Source organism: Nyctereutes procyonoides, unplaced genomic scaffold, assembly GCF_905146905.1.
Source record: "Nyctereutes procyonoides isolate TBG_1078 unplaced genomic scaffold, NYPRO_anot_genome, whole genome shotgun sequence".
Lineage (NCBI taxonomy): Eukaryota > Metazoa > Chordata > Mammalia > Carnivora > Canidae > Nyctereutes > Nyctereutes procyonoides.
In genome coordinates this window covers 47,719,573-47,740,835 of record NW_026575125.1, presented here as the reverse complement: position 1 = coordinate 47,740,835, position 21,263 = coordinate 47,719,573, and the positions used below count along the sequence as shown (strand labels likewise).

The 21,263-nt window shown below is 38.9% G+C and overlaps 1 protein-coding gene across 6 annotated transcripts in view; it reads right to left on the bottom strand.

The window, feature by feature from the left end:
- PHKA1 (phosphorylase kinase regulatory subunit alpha 1) overlaps positions 1 to 17,842 on the bottom strand; it is a 173,460-nt gene extending 155,618 nt beyond the window's left edge. For all 6 annotated transcript variants that reach the window (XM_055337695.1, XM_055337696.1, XM_055337699.1 and 3 more), the window contains exons 1-4: positions 17,404 to 17,842; positions 16,463 to 16,621; positions 9,593 to 9,640; positions 7,590 to 7,758 (exon numbers count right to left, since the gene is read on the bottom strand). In XM_055337695.1, the coding sequence (XP_055193670.1) occupies positions 7,590 to 7,758; positions 9,593 to 9,640; positions 16,463 to 16,621; positions 17,404 to 17,481 (454 nt within the window). In that variant the 5' untranslated portion in view covers positions 17,482 to 17,842. The remainder of the gene's footprint in view (positions 1 to 7,589; positions 7,759 to 9,592; positions 9,641 to 16,462; positions 16,622 to 17,403) is intronic.
- Positions 17,843 to 21,263: the final 3,421 nt, after the last annotated feature.

Below are 21,263 nucleotides of genomic sequence, written 5' to 3'. Positions count from 1 at the left end.
TTTATATTTTATAATATTAATCTTGTAATTTACCACTTCTGGTGGTCTTCATTTGTTCCTGTGGATTTGAGTTACCATTTGGTATTATTTCCTTAACTCAATATTGCTTCATTACTGCATACCTCCTTAATTTTGTTATTATCAAATATATTACACTTTTATATGCTGTAGCTCCAACAACACAATTACACTGTTTTATACAATTGATTTTTAGATCAGTTAAGAAAGGAGACATATGGAATCATATTATGTTTTATAATTATTTTTACTCAAAAATTCAATTATAAGGGGGGCATATGATGTGAAGTGCACTGGTGTTATACTATATGTTGGCAAATTGAATTTAAATAAAAATTCAAGTGCAATTAACATACAGGATTATATTAGTGTCAGGTATATGATATCATGATTCAACAAGTCTATACATTTTTCAGGGCTCATCAAATTAAGTGTACTCGTTTTTTTTTTAAGAATTTTTTATTTTTTATTTTTTTTATTTATGATAGTCACACACAGAGAGAGAGAGGCAGAGACACAGGCAGAGGGAGAAGCAGGCTCCATGCACCGGGAGCCCAATATGGGACTTGATCCCAGGTTTCCAGGATCGCGCCCTGGGCCAAAGGCAGGCGCCAAACTGCTGTGCCACCCAGGGATCCCAAGTGTACTCTTTTTAAAAAATTTGTTACCTAAGTTTTTTAAAGTAAGGTCTATGTCCAACATGGGGCTTCAACTCATGACCCTGAGACCAAGAGTCTCAACTCTATTTCCTGAGTCAGCCAGGTGCCCCAAGTTAATTGTACTCTTAATCCCCTTTATCTAGTTCACCCATTCCCACCCCCAACCAACCTCCCCTCTGGCAATCACCAGTTTGTTCTCTGTATTTAAGAGTCTGTTTTTTCGTTTGTCTCTTCATTCCACTTCCTTTGGGCCTCCATTTTTTTTCTGAACAGAAGTCAGCTAATAACTTTATTTGGGCTCCCTTGTACATGACAAGTCATTTTTCTCATATTGCTTGCAGGATGTTCTGTTTATTTTTGGCTTTTTAATATTTTTACTATTATGCTTCTGGGTGTAGATCTCTGTTTATTCTACCTGGAGATCACTAAGTTTCTTTGATGTATATAGATCATGTATGTTTCTTTGTATGTATATAGATCAATGTTTTTCATCAAATTTGAGGTGAATTCAGCCATGATTTCTTTGAATATATTTTCTGCTCCTTACTCTTCTTCTGATACTCACATTCCATATGAGTTAATGCTCTAAATTGTGTCCTACATTTCTCTTGGGTTCTATTATTTTTCTCGATTATTTTTTCTTCTGTTCTTCAGATTGCATAATCTTTGTTGATATATCCTCAAGTATGCTGATTCTTTCTCCTGGCAGCTCAAATTTGTTCAGCCTCTCTAGTGAAATTTTCAAAAGTACAACCAGCATTTTTCACAGAGCTAGAACAAACAATCCTAAAATTTGTATGGAACAACAAAAGACCCTGAATAGCTAAAGCAATCCTGAAAAAGCAACCACAAAGGTGGAGGCATCACAATTCCAGATTTCAAGCTACATTACAAATTTGTAGTCATTAAAACAGTATGGTACTGGTACACAAAACAGACACATAGATCAATGGAACAGAATAGAAAGCCCAGAAGTGGAACCACAACTATATGGTCAACTAATCTTCAACAAAGCAAGAAAGAATAACCAATGGAAAGAAGTCTCTTTAACAAATGGTGTTGGGAAAACTGGACAGCTACATGCAGAAGAATGAAACTGGACCACTTTCTTACAATACACAAGAATAAATTAGAAATGGATGAAAGACCTAAATGGGAGACAGGAAACCATCAAAATCCTAGAGGAGAACACAGGAAGCAACATGTTTGACCTCAGCTGTAGCAACTTCTTACTAGACCCATTTCCAGAGGCAAGAGAAACAAGAGCAAAAATGTATTGGGACCTCATCAAGATAAAAAGCTTCTGCACAGTGAAGGAAATAATCAACAAAACTAAAAGGCAAAAGGGGCATCTGGGTGACTTAGTCAGCTAAGCATCTGCCTTTGGCTCAGGCCATGATCCCAGGGTCCTGGGATTGTCCCACATTGGGCTCCCTGCTCAAAGTACACGGTAGTCTACTTCTCCCTCTCCTTCTGTCCCTGCTTGTGTTCTCTCTCGCACTCACTCTCTCTCTCTTAAATTAATAAAGAAACTCTTAAGAATAAACTAAAAGACAACATATGGAATGGCAGAAGATATTTGAAATTGACTTAACTGATAAAGGGTTAGTGTATTGTATGGATAGAGGTTTCTGTGATTTGTCCTGCATAACTGAACACCCCAACCTGCACATATACAGGTAGGCTAAAGAATGTTATTTGTGAGATTTGTGCTGCATATATGGCCTTGGGAGCCTGATTAGTTGACATTAGCTGGCCTCTAGATCAGAATTGGCCCTTCTGGTCTGGACACCAAGAGCTATAAATTTTGCCTTACATCCCCTCCAGCTCCAGGCTGGGCTGCTCCTCCTATAATGGAATCTGGGAGGGGAGGCAAGCACACCTAGCCAGGATCCTTGAATATGTAAAGACATAATGACATAGGCAAACTGTACATAAGCAAACAGTTGTTTAACTTCAGACTCCATCATTTGCCCTATGAATACAGCCCTTCCGGAGATGGTCAGTTGGAACTCTCACCTGAGGGGAGGATGCTCTGCTCAGGCCTCTCAACTGGGTCTCCAGCCTGGCTATCTCCAAGAGAGTTCCTCAGCTAATGAGATTGGATGTTGTTAAGTACCCAATTTGATGTAATTCTGTCTTATTCTCCTTTTCTGTTTATTATTGTCCTTATCTATGTGCAGAATTCCCTTTTCTTCTGTTTTTATTATATTTTTATAATATTAATAAAGTGTTTTTCCCCTTTGAAAATGAGAGTATGGCACTGTGGATTTTCTCTTTAGAACAATTAGTATCCATAATCTATAAAGAATTTATCAAACTCAACACTCCAAAAACAAATAATCCAGTTAAGAGGTAGGCTGAAGACATGAATAGACATCTTTCCAAAGAAGACATCCAGATGGCCAACAGACACATGAAAAGATGCTCAACACCATTCAATATCAGAGAAACGCAAATCAAAACCACAATGAGATAACATAGCATACCAGTCAGAATGGCTAAAATTAACAACTCAGAGAAAAACAGATGTTGGCGAGGGTGTGAAGGGAGAACCCTCTTACACTGCTGGTGGGAATGAAGGCTGCTGCAGCCACTCTGGAAAACAGTATGGAGGTTCCTCCAAAATTTCAAAATAGAACTATGCTACAATCCATCAACTGTACTATGGGAGTGTTTACCCAATGAATTAAAAAATAGATGCAAAGGGGTATATGTACCCTGGTATCTATAGCAGCATTATCAACAATAAGCAAACTATGGAAAGAGCCCAAATGTTCACTGACTGATGAGTGGATAAAGAAGATGTGGTGGGGATGCCTGGGTGGCTCAGCGGTTTAGCCCCTGCTTTTGGCCCAGAGTGTGATCCTGGAGTCTCAGGATCGAGTGCCGCATCGGGGTCCCTGCATGAAGCCTGCTTCTCCTTCTGCCTGTGTCTCTGCCTCTCTCTCTCTCTCTCTCTCTATCTGTGTCTCTCTTGAATAAATAAATAAAATCTTAAAAAAAGATGTGGTGTGTGTGTGTGTATTTATATGTACATATATAGGAATGTTACTCAGCCATCAAAAAGAATGAAATCTTCCCATTTGCAATGACGTGGATGATGCTAGAGGGTATTATGCTAAGTGATATCCATCAGTCAGAGAAAGACAAATACCATATGATTGCACCCATATGTGGAATTTAAGAAACAAAACAGAGGAACACATGGGAAGGGAAAAAAGAGAGAGGGAAGCAAATCTAAGAGACTCAGTGGAGAACAAACTGAGGGTTAATGGGGGAGGTGCCTGGGGGATGGGTTAAATGAGTGATATGTATTAAGGAGGGCACTTATTATGATGAGCACTGGGTGTTATAGGTAAGCGATGAATTACTAAATTCTACTCCTGAAACCAATATTACACAAGAGGTTAACTAGCTAGAATTTAAATAAAATTTTGAAAAAAAAAGTTACTGTACTTTTCAACCTCAAAATTCCCATTTGGTTCATTTTTTATCTCTTTATTGATATTCTCTATTTGATGTAATGCTTTCATCATATTTTCCTTTAAGTTGTTAAGCATGGCATCCTTTAGATTTTTGGACATTTTTATAGTAACTGCTTTGAAGTCTTTGTCTCCTAAATTCAATGTAATGTTTCCTCTCAAAGGCAGTTTCTGTTACCTGTTTTTGTGTTGTCTCAGACTTTCCTGTTTTTTTGCATGTGTCATACATTTTTGTTGAACACTAGATATTGCAGATAACATAGTTATAGAAACTCTGTAGGTATATTGATATTATCCTATATGGGGCTTGTTTATGTTTATCTGCTATTTGTTTAAGTGATTTGGCTGGACAATTTCAATGAAATCTATTTTTCGGGATGCCTGGGTGGCTCAGGGGTTGAGCATCTGCCTTTGGTTCAGGGCGTGATCCCAGGGTCAAGTCCCGCATTGGGCTCCTAGCAGTATGCGGCCTCTGATGCTGTTCTTCAGAGGACGTAGCCTTGGGAATAATACAAACAGTCACCCAAGGAAGACCACAGTTTTTGTTTAGTCTTCTGTGATCTATTACATGTCTTCATACTCAGCTGTTAACCTCCACCAATTGCCAGCTGATGGTTCTATTAAATTGTATAGTGCCCCGAGGTACAGACTGTCCACAGTCTCATCCAATTAAATTCAAGCCCCATTTCAGGATTTTGAGGCCAGACTTTGACACTTGTTCTAACCCTAGGATAACTCTTTTTAGCTATCTCTGTCCCTGGTTCTCTGCTAAAACTTCTAGCTAGTCTACAGGTTAGTTTGTTGCTCTTATTGAGCTATCAGACTCCTCTTAATTTCTTAGAACAAAAATCTCCAGTTTTTCAGAGTGCCCTTAGACTTTAACTTTCCCACTAAAGTCAGTTTTCTTAGGAAGAACTATGGAGCTTTTCTGTTCTTGTGGCCTGCCTTTCCCTCCATGCTACCAGCAAGGTGGGCCAGGCCTATTATTCTTGGACTGCTCTGCCTAGGTTTAAGCTCCATGAGTGGAACTGAGGAATGGAACAGAGTTCCAGACCTCTTAGTTATTTTTGGCTAGATCAGAGCTTCTGCAACACACAGGTGAGGAGGATGAGAAATGTTGGCAACCACTGTTGGGGAGATATCTATCATAGTCCTAAACTGGGAACTAGGGGAAGAGTAAACCTTATACTCTGGTCTGCATCCACGCTAGGTAGTGCTTCTGTCCTGACGAGTTGGGGCGAGGGAGGCTGTGGTCTAAATGCCACACCCTCACTGTTCTTACCAAGATTTAGATTTGCTTGAATAAATGTTTCTCTACTTGCTGTATGCCCTTCAGACAATTTCTAGTGACTAAATGGTTGGTTTTTTTAAACTTTATTTTCACAATTTATGGTTATTTTGCTGGGGAGAAGGGCAGTCAGTTTTTAAGACTCTCTTTTAACCAAGGTTGAGATTTTTTAAAAGTTCAAAAATGTGCAGAGAATTGTTCCCATGAAAGATGAAAATTTTCCATGAAGATCTTTCATACGTTATCTACTGATCATCTCATATATATCCTTTTCATTCTCAAGGCTACTGCCTTATATATGTCCTGCATCATTTATTGCCTAAAGTATTTCACTAACCTCCTAAGTCCTCCATCTTAATTTTCTCCCCTATCCAATCCATCCTCCTGCTACTGGAGTGAACCATCTGAAAGTTTCTTGATTATTTATTTTGAGTGGTTCTCTAATGACTATAGACTAAACTCCAAACTACCTAGCATGATTTACAGGCTCTTAAACAGCTAGCTCCAACATTCTAGCTTCATCTTTTGGTATTTTTTCCAGATCTATCTTACACAATAGCCATAGAAGATAACTAGTCTTACCTTGGTGGCCAATATCTTTCCAACTTTGTGCTGTAGCCATGCTATTCCTTTTCCTTCTCTGACTTGTGAAGTTCTACTTATTCATATTTATTCTGCAAAGGCCTGATTGAATTATATCCAACTTTTTCCAAGTACCTATCAAAGTCAGCTTATTGAGGTGAAAATCAAATGTTAAGTCAGAAATCAACAAATATTTGTTGAATGAATATGTCTCTTACAAGCCTCTTTAGTATATTTCTGCTTCCTTTCTGGACTCAAAATGAAAACCATCAGAAATATTTAGACAGTTTGCATTGTAGAAAAACACTCCAGAGTTGGTACTAAAAGAATATTAGAAATGGAGTTATAGGGGATCCCTGAGAGGCTCAGCGGTTTAGCACCTGCCTTCGGCCCAGGGCTTGATCCTGGAGTCTCGGGATCGAGTCCCGCATCAGGCTCCTTGCATGAAGCCTGCTTCTCCCTCTGCCTGTGTCTCTGCCTCCCTCTCTCTGTGTGTGTGTCTCTCATGAATAAATAAATAAAATCTTAAAAAAAGAAATGGAGTTATAGCTTCCATTCTGTTTAAATGCATAAAACCTAAAAATATATTTATTTAGGAAATAAACTCCCCTCCAAAAGATGGGAGTGTGTGGGTAGCCATGCTATAATTTTAATAAAAGGTAATTCAGCTTCTGGGCTGTGCATTCTAGAGGGAAAACGGGAAGGCTTTATCACCAGATATTTACTGATGCAAGAAAAGGAGAATAAGAATATTCCAGGATACTTCTTACCCTGAATGTCCTTAGTACTTTGGAGCTCTATAGCCAGCTAGGAAGATAAATTCGAGTGTCAAAACTGTGCTATTCTGAGTACATTTACTTACTCAGGAAGATCTGGAAAAGGTCCTGTTTAATTTACAAACTGAGTGTAATCAGACTCATTATCCTCTCCAAGTTAGGAGAAATAAAAGGGAATTATGTTGGTTCTTACATTGTCCTTTTTCAGGTAAAGCATCTAAGGCTAATAACAAAACCATCTGAAAAAGGTATATTATTCAATAATAAAAAGTAAGTATTTGAATTCTAATTCTTAAATTAATCCCCTAATATAACTTAAATAGCCTTTAGATAGATGTCTTATTTATAATATATACATAAAGAGTAGTATAAAGTAGGTAATTCAATTTATATTAATACTAGAGGATCGTCAGTGTATAGCATGAGAACAAGCAGAAAACCCTAGCCCTTCTTTCCCATCTCACCATCTCATGGTATGTGAGGATTAATGAAAGATAAAAATATCCATCCAAAAAAAATCCACTCCAGATTTCCTGGTTCTCAATTCAAAAAATATTAATCAGTACCCCATACTTGTTTTTCAGGGTAAAGGAATACTAACTAGACCTCAAAGAGTTGTTTCCTTGTATATAATTTACAAAATATTGTGTTTCCACCATGTATCTTTAAGCAATGTAAACAGCTATGTTGTTTTCTGGTCAACACCTTTGGAGAAACCATGTGTACCAGAGTCAGTGCTTCACATTGCTGTGGCCCCCAGTAATTCTGTCCTGGTACTGACCTGAGGCAGTCATTTGTGCTAAGAAGAGCAGGTACACAGAGGTAGCATCCAACTGCAGGTGTCCCCACTGGTCATCACCCACTACAGTGGCACAGGTTTTGGTATTGTACTTAGCATGGAGGCTATCCTTGGTACTCTGACTATACTTGAAGGATTCTACTTTATCCACCTGAAGAAAACAAGAACAGTAAAAGAAGGCAATGTAGAAAAATCATCCCATATGCCACACTTTTGTAATACTCTAACCATTGCATTTGGTTTTCAGGCAATTGTGAATATTTAAAATACACTGTTACTTCTTTTTCCCCATACTAACACAAGTAGGAAAGTCTGCTGTTGCTGTTTTTTTTTTTTTAGTTTAAGCAATTAGTTATAAAATAATGCCAGTTAAAGCCAGCTATTTCCTACTCACTACCTCTCTTTTACTCTTCATATGATTGTCTGGGCACACTGTAGTTATAAACTGAGATGCAGTGGTTGGGTGTGAACAGTCTAGTAAGAGACAATTGAGTCATAAAAAAGGTACATTTATTCCTGAAACAGAGGTAGGAATTTTGAGGGAAATCAGGGGGATTATTAAGGGGATCTATTTTGAAGGAGTAATGAAAAGAGCTGGGTGGAAGATACATGAAGTAACGGAGAAAACATATGAACATATGCTGAAATGAGAGGTCAGAATGGAAACACTGGGCAAGGGACAACTGAGAGACTTCATTTCTAAAATTGAGATTTGATTATATGTGCATTTGATATATGATAGAAACTATTAAACCTTTAAATAAGGTTCATGAAGTTAGTAGTTTTAAACCTATTTGGTAAGGTAGAAAATACAATTATCTAAAATACAAAAAAAAAAAAGGAGCAAAGAAGGGGAAAAAAGAAATGATGGCATTGAGATACCCCAGGAGAGAGAGCACTGATAAAGAAGTTCAGAAGTCTGGAGTTGATTTCTTTCTACTTTAGACTTGTTGTGTGCCTGTGGATAGTCACTTTATTAATCTGGGCCTTGATTGTTTCTTCTAACAAAATATAATCTTGGTCTCAAAAAAGTCAGTTCAGGTTCAATGTGTGCAACAAGTGTAAAGATCTCCTAGGATAAAAGTAAAACACTTTTTTTCAGTAAAATACTTTCGGATGAAAACAAAAACATAAACAAATCCAGAAGATAAACCACAGTCTGTTAAAAAATTTGCAGTGTATGTGACAAAACATTAATATTCATAATGTACAGGAACTCCTCAAATAGCCAAGAAAGAGACAGCTCAAAAGAAAAATAGAAAAAGGACCTAATAGGCAATTAATAGAGGAAATGCAAATTTTCAATCTACACAGGAAAGGAAGCTCAATTTCATTCAAGGTCAGGAAAATGCAAATTAATGCAAGGAGATCTAAGTCTTAGGCACTAATCTCCAATCCTAAAATCCAAAACGCTGCCACAAAGGTTATTCCTCTAAATTTTGTGCCAAAATTCATTTGATAGCAACACTTAATTCAAATTGATGTGGAGCTATTTGTAGTTTTTACTAATTCCACTTAGTGTGAGAATGCTTCCATGTTTCCCTATGGAGAGATTAATATTTTTGATGAGACAGTGCTGTTCTGGACCTGTTGAAGGTATAATATACAGTATTTGCACTGTACTCAAAAAATCTGAAAAAGTCTGAACTGAATTCTAAAATTTATTTGGTCCCAAGGGTATCATATGAGGGCTTATAGGCGTGTATCATCTTTAGTCAATGTACAAAATTACATGTACAGTAATGATGAAGTATTTTTAAAAGTCATTTATAGAGGGGGGTGGAAAGACTGGAAGGAAACATGCCAGTGGTAACTGGGTGGTGAGATCATGAGTGACATTTCCCTCCTCCATTCCACAAATTTTCTGAAATCATTGTCTACTCTTTGTGAGATTGGAAAAATACAAGCTGTAAACATTTACTAAAGGATAGAGACACTATTACAATGTGCTTTTATTAGCGAGGGAGCTGTTAACAATACCATACCTGTCTGATCATGCAGTGCAGCAGGCCCCTCATCAGCTTCACTACACTCTGCAGAAAGAAATGGAAACAAGACTGTTATAAACATCCCTAAATGCAGGAACACTTACTCAGCAACTGCAGTTGGTACATGACCTTTTCAGAACAAGTAACTCTATCCTGGGTTCCTATTTACATGGCATTTACTTTATAGGTACACAGAAGAGCTAAATTGCAGCTAAAAGTGGAATCAAAAGCTCAGTTGGTGCTTTCTTCAAGTCAAAACAAAAACAAAAACAACTCCAAGCTCTAACAGGCTTATGTAAAACCAAGCCAACCATCCTGTTAGAGGACATTCCTCCTGGAGAAAAGAGGCAAGTCAGCTCAAAAGTCCTAAAGCTATGGGGATATTCTATAATAGATCTTATGGCCTAGAGAAGTCAATATCATTATTTTTTTCTTCTAAGGTAGCCAAGACTTCTCTTCAGGAGTTCACAGATATATTTGTCTGTACATTTTCCTTAAAGAATTAATGCACTTCAATTCAGAAGTGTAAATGGGAATTGTTAGCACAACTCAACTTCTTTTCCATGAAAAAAAAGAGCTACAGTCATTCTTCAGTCTCAAGTTACCACTCTTTCTCTTACAAGGGCTTGGCAATTTCTAAAGCACTTAGTTTTCCAATCACATTCCAAAATTCTGACCACTAATTATATGCTATACTATTTGGCATACTATAACACAGTAATAATAATATATTTAATTATAAATAGTATAGTAATAATATGCCATACTAGTTATAGGACATGACACTAGAAGGGCATGGGTAGTGGCATGGGTAGGCGATATGTTTTGGAAAAACATAGCATCAGAGGTGCTAGCTCAGAGGTGACTTCAGGGCTCCTCTGAAAACTAATCTATTTGGGAGCCAGATCACTCTGTTATTCCCTCAAAACACTGAAGTGGGACTATAAGCAATAGGCATGATAAGAATAAGTGTCTATTAAATTATACTCCAACTCCTTATGTAGTCTTTTTTTGAGAAAAAAAGTGTTTCCTTGGGAGAGTTCCCTTTCTTAAGTAATTTCTGTCTACAAATGGTGCCCTCTCCTTACAAATCAAGGGAAGAAATATATAAATATATAAGTAAATATATATGGGAGGGAAGAATGTGCGTGTGCTAGAGAGCAAGTGAGTGTGCTTGCGCACGAGAGAACAAGCAAGCAGTATATGATCTCGTCACCTTTTAAAGCATGAAGCATTTATTATAAATAATGAAACTGACTGCAATCCACATAAGAAAATCTCTAACACTACTTTGACCCTAATGAAAGAGACCATCCTTTTAATGTACCCTGTTAAAGAAACCATTTAACACAGCCTCCTCTGTGGGGAACTTGATTCAATTCTGAACTATCTTCTGTATGTTACCATATACTTTACAGGTTCCTATCACATTTTTTTAACTTTCTTTACCATCAAGCCCTGCTACTGCCATCTACATTTTCTTTTTTCTTTTCTTTCTTTTCTTTTTTTGAGAGAGACTGTGTGCACACACACAAGAGCAGGGAGGGATAGAAGCAGAGGAAGAGAGAGAATCTGAAGCAGGCTCCATGCCCAGCATAGAGCCTGACAGGGGCTCGATCTCACAACTCGACCCTGAGATCATGACCCAAGGTGAAATCAAGAATTGGATGCTTAACGGACTGAGTCATCCAGGTGCCCTGTTAACCTAAACAGCAAATGTGGGAATCATGGATCCAGTGGGGAATTCCTGATTCCACTTTTGTCCTCCTGGAATGGCCACTGTCAGCCATGTCTGTTCTCAAGTTCTAGCTTACAAGTCAAGATAAAATTAATAGAAAGCATGGGGATGCAGGGATGAAGGAAGCTATCTGTACTTTGTGTTCCCCCAAAGTGGCCATTTTCGGTTTCAGTGCTCTAGTCAGCATTAATTATATATGTTCATTAACATGCTAGGGCTTCTAACCACATCAAGTGACACCGTCTTCTCACCTATGCTTTTTGAGGATATGAATTTATATATTTGTAAACTGACATATAAGGATACATAACTATATACAAACATATCTATGTAAGTATTAATCTCTCTCTCCAGGTATATGTACAATCAAATGTTTGTTGGGCATCTAAAATATACAAAACACTCTATCAGACTTTGTGGAACATAAAAATAAGGGAGACAGAACACAAAATTAAAAAAAACCCCTAAACTATAAACATAGTCTACCTAACAACTCCTAGTTATCCTTTAAAATCCATTTCCTCTGTGCATCCTTCCTTGCTTTGTTCAAGGTAAAGATATTTCTGCCTGTGTCCCACAGAACTTTGTACTGTACTTATCTCCTATAGATATAGTACCTATAGTATCTATCCTAATGTAGTGTTTAACTATTTGCTTATGTATCTGTTTCCCCCATTAGACTATCAACTCCTTAAGAAAAAGGGATAGAGACCAGGTTAAGAAATAAAACCTTAAGTCAACGGACTAAGCAGACTTTATTATTACTATTTTTTTTAGAGGGGGGGGTGGAGCAGGGGAGGGCCAGAGGGAGAGCCATGCTCAGCACAGAGCCCAAGGTGGGGCTTTATCTCATGACCCTGAGATCATGACCTGATGATCCTTAATCAAGAGTTGGTCATTTAACGGACTGAGCCACCCAGGCACCTCAAGAAGGCTTTATTTTTAAAAATGTCCATTCCATGTTTGCAAGAACTCCCAAATCGCTTATCAAAAAACTGTGTGTGTGTGTACATTTTGAGAGAGGGAGGATGCAAATATGATAAAATGTTAACAATTTAGTGAATCTAGATAAAGAGTATATGTAAATATGGTCATTTTACTATTCTTATAACTTTTCTAAAAGTTAAAAATTTTAAAAATAAAATGAAAGCTAAATATAAACATTTTGTCCCATTTTGTTTTTTATATCTAGTACAGGGCCTGCCACATGATAATTACACAAAGTCTGCTACATGGAAAAGTGAACATGTTGAGTGTTTCAGATCACAAGTGATCTAGAAGTTCCAAGAAAGCAGTTCCGAGAAAGAAGTGGTCACTGTACAATTGAGTCGTAGTCTTATGAGGACAGAAGTCACAGAAAAAGTGGGACTGGTGCTGGGCTTTGAAAGGGGAGTTATTAGTTCAGATTGGAAGGGAACAGGTATTGTGGGTGGAAGAAACAACTTGTAAAAAGATCTGGAGGTGAAAATGTCCATGACTTCTATGGAGAAAAATTCAAAAAGACTTAATCTGAAGTCATAATATCCAGGTTGTATTCATGGCACCACCAAATTCCACTTTCATCTGCAAGGTTCAATCCCTTCACTTGTAAATTAAGGAAGATAATACCTAAATCACAGGGTGTTATGAGAATAAAATACTAGTAATTATGGGGAAATATGTAGTAAAATAAACAGTATTTACACAAATGTCAGATATTTTTATTATAGGATTGTTAGAGGAACACTGAAGACACCAACATGGTTGGAACTAGGGGCGACAATGCAGGGCACCAGAATGATATAATACTGAAAAAGCAGGCTAGGACCAACCCCTAGAGAGTCCTGCCTATCAATCTAAAACATCTGGATTTACTTGTAGGGAAAGGAGAGTCACAAATTGCTGAGAATGCAAATGATATAATTAAAATTTTCACAACGGTGTTAAGTGATCAAAGTCTAGACTGTGGTTGAGGCAGAAGGGAATAGAAATGAGGAGATGAATTCAAGAAAAATTATAAGAATCAACAGACTTTGGTCTGCATGTATCAAAAGGCAAAACAGACAAGTAAAAAATCCCCCACACGGCAGCACTTTTCAAACACTTTTTAAAAAAAGATTTTATTTATTTATTTGTGGGAGAAAGAGTGAGAAAGACAGCACAAGCAGGGTGAGGGGCAGAGGGGGAAGCAGACTCCCTGCTGGGCAGGGAGCCAGATGTGGGCTCAATCCTGGGACTCTGGGGTCATTCCCTGAGCCAAAGGCAGATGCTTAACTGACTGAGTCACCTAGGTGCCCCACAAACACTGATTTATAGAACACTAGTTAGTCCAAAAAATTCTGGAAAGTTTGTAAAACCCAACCTTATCTTAGATTTGAAATGCACATTAGTACATCAAAGGCTCTGAGGAATAATGGAGTAAAGAAACCCACTGTTTAACATATCCCCAAACTTAGTTGACCTAATGTGCCATGGAATACACTATAGGAAATTCCTAAATAATGTTGCCCACGTGAATAAGGTAAAACAAGGATACCAATAAGAGAATAAAGGATGTATGCTGAGTTGCTGTTTTTGGTAGTCTCTTTTGTTTTTAATAGGGAACATGGGGTTTCAGACATCCTGAGCTTGAGGAGCCATAGGATATGAAGGTGCAATGGAACAGAAGACAATGAAAATAAGAAGTGAGATCAGAGGTAAGACGGGGTTTTGGAAGTCATTCTTACAAAGGTAATAGTTAAACTCCTAAGAAAAGATAAGAGACTACACAAAGAGAACAAAACTAAGGGAGAAGCAGAACTTCAGGCATCCAAAGAGCTGTGTTTATTTGTGTGCCTATTTATTTTTATGGGTGTATGTCTATGTGACTAAGAGCAAAGGGCATTTGTGAAAACATACATGTTTTCATATAGTTATATTCTCAATCTAAGATCGAATAGCCACCTAAACCCTTGTCTCCTAATTCTCTTTAGTTCTCTGACATTGTTTCTTAGAAACCAAAGTAAGATTTGGAAGGAAGGGTAAAAATGATTAACAACCAGTGGTTTGGAAAAATCCACACAGTAACGGAGAGTTGACAGTAGGTGGGAATTTAATGTATGGATTTTCTGGATTTAATATATACTCATTTGTTAGCCATAAATCAGTGCTTATTATCCTTAGCTGCCCTTTAGAATCAGTACTTTTTAAAAAATATTAATGCCTTTTACAAATATTAAAGGCTTCACTTCCAGAGATTTATCTAAATTGTTTAGGGTGGGGTCCAGTAAGGGTATTTCTTAAAAGCTTCCCAAATGGTTTCACTGTACAGCCAGAGTTTAGAACCAGTCATGTAGATTAGGGACAAATCTAGCTCACCATGTGTTTTGTAAATAAATCTCTGGCTGCTTTTGTGCAATAACCGAAGAGCTGAGTAGTTGGGCAGAGATCACACGTGACCCGCAATGCCAAAAATATTTCCTATCTGGCCCTTTATAGAGATGGTTTTCTGATCCCTGGTCTGAATTAACTGAGTCGGTTTAGAGAAAGAAAATTAATGAGACCTGATAATAAAATCTATTTTAATTCACAATGAAAGTCCATAGAAATTTTAGGATTCCCAGGGAAATGTTTCTATTTTGAAGATGTTTCCTACTGCCATAATGTTTTTGAGATATTTTGAAGTTATTACTGAAATAGTAGGAAAAATATTTTTGGACTATGTTAAAAACTAATTAATGAAACATTAAAATTTTAAAGTAATTCAATGTTTCCTTAATTTTTCCCCTTCCTCTGTAAAATTCTTTCTTCCTGGATCATAGAAGGAAAGATGTTAACTTTGCAGAATGATTAGTCAACAAGGAGACAAAAGATTTATTCTAATAGTATTGAAAAAAATTGGTCAACTTGTACTAGGTATGGAATCATGGGTATTGTTTCACTGATATTAATATCTCTAGCTAAACAAACAAAATACTGAGATCAAAATAGCAAAATATTACAGTAGGATGTAAGATTTCATGGGTGGAAGGAGGAGTAGGGTTACTGGATTTTTAAAATACTCCTCCATTTTTTCTAAATTCTTACAATGGTTATGTATTATTTTTATAAGTCGTAAAAATATTGATCTGTACTTCCTGAGCTGGAGCAAAAATTCCAACAGTTTTTTTTTTGTGTGTGTGTGAGTGGCCATTTTTTTTTTGATGGGCCTAAGTCCCTCTCAATAATGGCTTGAAGGAACAAACAAATACCTGCTATTGCAGAGGACATGGTGAAACTTCCCTATTGCCAAGGACTGAAACTCGCAATATGTTGATACCCTTAAAAATAACCAAATCTCAATATTCTGATTTATATATGAAGACTAGAGCTCAGATTGCCTAAGTCTGAAGGATAACACTTGAGCAAATGGCTGGTGTAGAATCTTCTCCACCAAAGGAAAAGAATTCATACTTACCTTACCAAACAGAGTATGACAACATTAAGAGACCTACATAGCCCAGAATATAATTTTCTGGGTCATTCAAGAGAATGCAGCACTTTCTGTCTAAATAGTTCTATAAAGGATGCTACTTTCTATAAAGGTGAAGGGCCTTAAAAGTTGGCTTAAAGGCATCTGCTAACTCTGGCCTTATTTTGCTGAGGGAGGAGGACAGGCTCTGAAATGGTGGTCATAGGTATAAAAATCAACAAATAAATTCTTTTCTTGTGTCTAGTTGTGAAGGTCTGCTAATTTGTGTCCATTATCCTCAGACAAATATCACCTATCATTTTTAAAAATGAAGTAAAATCATAAATACCTGTCCCCAAACATTCTTCTTGATATGAATAAATATGCTTGAGGCTGCAAAATACCTTTACTTAGAAAGAGGATTATAAATTTCAGCAAAGATCCTAGGATAGGCTTTTCCACTATAACAGAACAGACTGTGCCCTCTCTGCCTGAATCAGCAAGTTTCAAGTTTCCACTACACCAAAAAAAAATTCAGTACAATACAGGAAAGCTTTTTGGAATGTAATTTCAAGAAAGTGAAGAGGGAGGGAGAAAGGCAAAATACAGTTCTTTTAGCTCCTGGGGGCTATGTTTACTTTAATCCCTACTCCCCAAACCCCCCTCCCACACCCACTAGCACACACAGCTCCAGATCTCTTTGTATATTTATTCTGAATACCTGCTCCAGTTCATAGGCCTTTGCCTTATCCTCATCCCGGTCAGCATTCTTCCGATAGGCCAGGCCCAAACCCCACACAGCCAAGATACTATACACATTATCTCGGACCCAGGCATCTTTCTGATCATAGCTGGCTGGAAGCAATCCAGTCACTGGATTCTGCAAGACCAAGAAAAACAGGACAGGCAGGTAACCATACGGTGTTAATAATATGAGGAGACCAAACCTATCAAATGGGTTACTTAGGGACTTTGGTCTTTCTTCTACTTCACTACTCCTGAGTTTTATAACCTCCTCTTCTGACCAAGTGCAAGCAAATGCTATCTTGAATAAAGAGAAAAAGCTAGCTGAAGCCTTGCCGAGTCTGAAATGTCAGTATCGTTATAAGAAAGGCAGTATTTTAGCTTTCCAGTTAGAAAGAATAAACTATCAATGGAAGACTAGCATTAAAGGAGTAGGAAAAAATATATAATTAACAGTATATACAAGTTACTTCAAATCTTCACATCAGTCTAGTTTTAAGATGGCTAAATGTTCCCCTACTTCTCTTCTCTGGATGGAGGACAGGAAGATGACGCCCAAACCTGGGCAGAGGAGGGGGTTGTCAATAAACAAGCTTCAACGGGTATTTCAACTGTGCCCCCTGGAGCCCTGCTGGGGGCTTAGCAGATGGGGGAGGGGCAGGCATGGAAGACAAGGCTCAGGGCTCAAGCTAACGGTGCTTGACCCTAGTTCTGTTCTCAGCCCAACACCTTTTTTTCAGGGTCTTCCATGGCTTCCCCAGCTAGGGGTGTGTGGGAGAACCTGCTACACACACACACACACACACACACACACACACACACGGAGCAGGGCGGGGGGGAATGTTTCACCCAGCGGTCTCCATCTAGGCTATCACACTGCACATCCTAGAAGATTACAGGTGACACCCCTCCACTTACTTGATGGCACAGGATGGTCTGATGCACCAGCCGGGCGTAGCCATCCAGTCGGACACCAGAGTTACTCCGGCTCCTCATCACGCCACGTTTCCAATCCCCTCAGAGAGAAACAGCCTGTGCGCCAGAGGCGCTTGAGGTCCTCCAAGTTAGGAGGCTCCAATGCAGCTCCGCCCCCGCGGTGGGAAGCCCGAGTGCTAGGCCCCGGAAGAGCCCTCCCACTGCTTAGGCCTGGAGCGCTAGAAATCCACGCGATAGCGGCCTCTGGAGCCCAGCGCACGAAAGCAAGTGCTTGAGACTCCCGCGGTCAGCGGCCCCGCTTAGTTCCCTCGGGGCTGCTCTCTACCACCCTTACTCCCGTCCAGCCTCCAAGCCAGGATCTTGCATCCCCCGCTGAATTCACGGCCACAGCCACCGCTACCGGCCAGAGGCTCCCGCGCGGCTGCCGGCAATGGTCACCGGAGGCAGCACCGCCTCCACCTTGCGGGAGACGCGAGCACGAGGCGGGGCGGGTGCCACGGGTCCTGGCAGCTGTGCGCTGCGACCTAGGGATTAGTCTCGCTCGCCCCGCACGCGCGGACCCCCAGCACCCCCGCCCACTCTGCGGCCGAGAATGTTTCACAGTAGGCAATATGCTTCCAGAGGTTTACTTTCGAAACACCTCCAACGACTTTTTAAGTTTTCCATTCTTGCTGTGCACCCAGGATGTTGAGGCTGATTCTTCTGGCCTAGTTTTAGAAACCTATGGTAACTTCAGACCTCAAAGGCAAGTTGCACGCTGGCGGCAGGGTCTAAAGAAGTGGAATCTCTGGGGTTTTACTGTATTTTATACTTTTGACAAAAACTCGGATTAAACTCCTTACTCTGACCCAAACCAAACAAGAGGTACTTTATTCCATAGAAACTGGTGAATAGCCAGGCTTGGGAAGGAGGGGGCAGTGGTGAGTTTTGAGGAAACTAGTCCCGGAGTGGGGACCTAACTGGGCTGGGAGGGAGCGGTGCCTCAGGACCGCCTTGGCGGAGATTGCGTAACTGCTTTGGAAGGCTTCCTCAGGCACCCGTAGGTCACAGGGCTGAGGCAACAAAGACTCAGCCGAAAATAAAGAGGCTAAAGGGAGGATAGAAAAGAGGCCTGCAGGTAACACTGATCATTTTCCACATGGTAATCGGTCCTCACCCCGCAGAGTGTCCCGGGGCCTTAGGGCCCTTGTTCCCTCGGTTTGCTGCCCTGAACCGCCTTGCCTCATCTCCGCTTAGGCAAAGTCTGCACGCCTTTTCAAAGCTCACTTTAAGTAACAACTGCTGTCTGAATCTCAGGGTAAGAGAATTAGACTGACCTTTCAAATCCAACTCGGAGAATCTGTGATTCTAAGGCGTCTCTAGCCACCTGGTACAGTGATTTTGCATTTTCATTTACCTTTTTATTTCTCTAAATTTAGTCTCTTCTCACAAGCTCCCTCCCTTTCAACACCTGGAACACCCTTACCCAAATTAGCATCAAGCCTGGCACCAAGGAGGTGACTAGCAAATATTTGGTAGTGTTGATGATGAAGAATGACGAAATGTCCAAAAACTCAGATCTGGAACTTTCAGTTTCAACAGGCAGTCAGTATTACAATTAGAGTGATACATTTAGAATTCTCAAGCAAATAGTTTCCATTGCAGTCAGTTACTACGCAAATGCTAGGACTGGCAAATAAAGAACCATTTCAAGGCCCAAGTGCACAGCGGGATAAAAAGTCTTTCCAGAGAAAACTACTTCATTTTGGAGGAAAGAGTCCTTGGCCTTCCCTGCTCTGGCCCTTACTCCCTGACATCTTCTCCTCAGCTTGTAGCCTCGGAAGCCTTGTCTCTATCTTTGTTTCCTTCACCTAGTGCTCTTTTTCTTCACATTACTATCATTTAAAAATGTTCTAAAAATATTAAAATAATAAATACTCACTAGGGAAAACTTGGAAAGTATAGAAGAGTCAAGTAAATCACCCATAATTCCTTCACACACATAACCACCTGCTAATATTTTAGTGTAACTTTTCTAGTCTTTTTATTCCTTCTGCGCAGATCTCCCCCACCCCAAGTTATTTAGAAGTATGAATAGATTAAGAATACTAAAGGTAGGGTGGCACCAAGAAAGATAACTGGCTGGCTAACAAGAAGTCTGGCTGGTTGGCGTTATCTTGGTGCTTTCAACCTCAATACAGGCTGAGTATTTAATCCTTCAGCCTATGGAGGGATCCCTGGGTGGCGCAGCGGTTTAGCGCCTGCCTTTGGCCCAGGGCACCATCCTGGAGACCCGGGTCCCACGTCAGGCTCCGGGTGCATGGAGCCTGCTTCTCCCTCTGCCTGTGTCTCTGCCTCTCTCTCTCTCTCTCTGTGACTATCATAAAAAAAATTTAATCCTTCAGCCTTAGAAACTTGATCTCCTCAGTGTCCCAGAACTGGTCAGACTCAGGAGGCTGACTCGTCCCAATTTCCTTATGATGTATGTATGTACCTATGTATGTATGACTGATGTATGAAAACCAGAATGCTGGTCGATAATGAGAAATAGAACTGTGACAGTTTATGTTGGCTTCATCACCATGGGTCCCTAACTTAATGTATACCAAGTGCTATTTTGTTTTATACAGTAGCTGTATGAAGTAAATAGTAATATTAACCCCATTATCAACATGGAGAAACTAGGGCACAGGAAGATTAAGTAACTACCAAGTCAGCTCTGTGTTGGCTTCGCCAACTCTCCCTTTTCTGTGCTTCCATGGTTCACAGACACATTGTTTAGATAGGTCAAAATTATCAATCAGTTTATAACCAAGGCTTGCTGGTCTGGAAGCCATTATATTTCTTGAAGGTGATTTTTTTATTTGATTCAATGTATATTAATTTTATAGTTTAACTCTCAGATAAAATTTTATTTCCAACTTCCTGGGAACATTTTATTGTCGGTCCTTTATATTACCTGGAAGCTTTCATTGTATTAATCTTCAAAAGTCCAAAAATTTTAAAACTTCATATTTTATAAATATTTCCATGCTTTATAGTTTATGTTAATATCTGTACTAATCTTCCCTCTAGTACATGTCCCTCAGTTTGCTTAGCTATTCTCTTATTATTAAGTAATAATAAATCTTTTATTATTAAATTTCTTGAAAGAAAAGTTTCATACGCGATCTTCTTTCCATCATTTCCCATTCAATTTTTAGAAAAATTGTATAAGTAGTATATAAACACATTTCTTCATGAAAAAAGTTAAAACATTACAGATAAGATTGATGTTCTTTATGTGTATCACCCACAATCTTGGGCTTCTCTATCTCCCTTCCCAAAGGTAACCACTGTTATGAGATTGGCTTGTATCCTTCCAGACTTTTTTTCCTATGTATTAATATATATGTAGAAATGTATATAAAATATTCTTGTTTACTGTGTATTCTTTTTAACATAAACACTATTATACTCTACTTCCTGTTGTACAGACTGCCCTATTCATCCAAAATTATATCATGGAGATCATGTTATCATACACCATGATGTTTACATAGGCATTTCTCTATTTTTTTAAATTATTTTGCAGGTGGTAAGGGGGCCATCTTTTAATAAACACTTTATTAAATATTTTAATTTTCACCAGAGCAGAAGGCAATATAACTGGACCATATTAGCCAAGTCTCACCAAAAAGAAGCAAAATAATACGAAGCCCAAAAATCAACTAACATTTACACTAAAAGACATTATCAAGGGTATGTTAGGATATGAGGAACATCTCTGCAGCTTTTGCAAAAGTTTTATAGAGGACATTTTTCCTAGATAGGTAAAAACCATGCAAGAAGTACTTTTCAGAACTTAGGATGAGAAAAAGAAA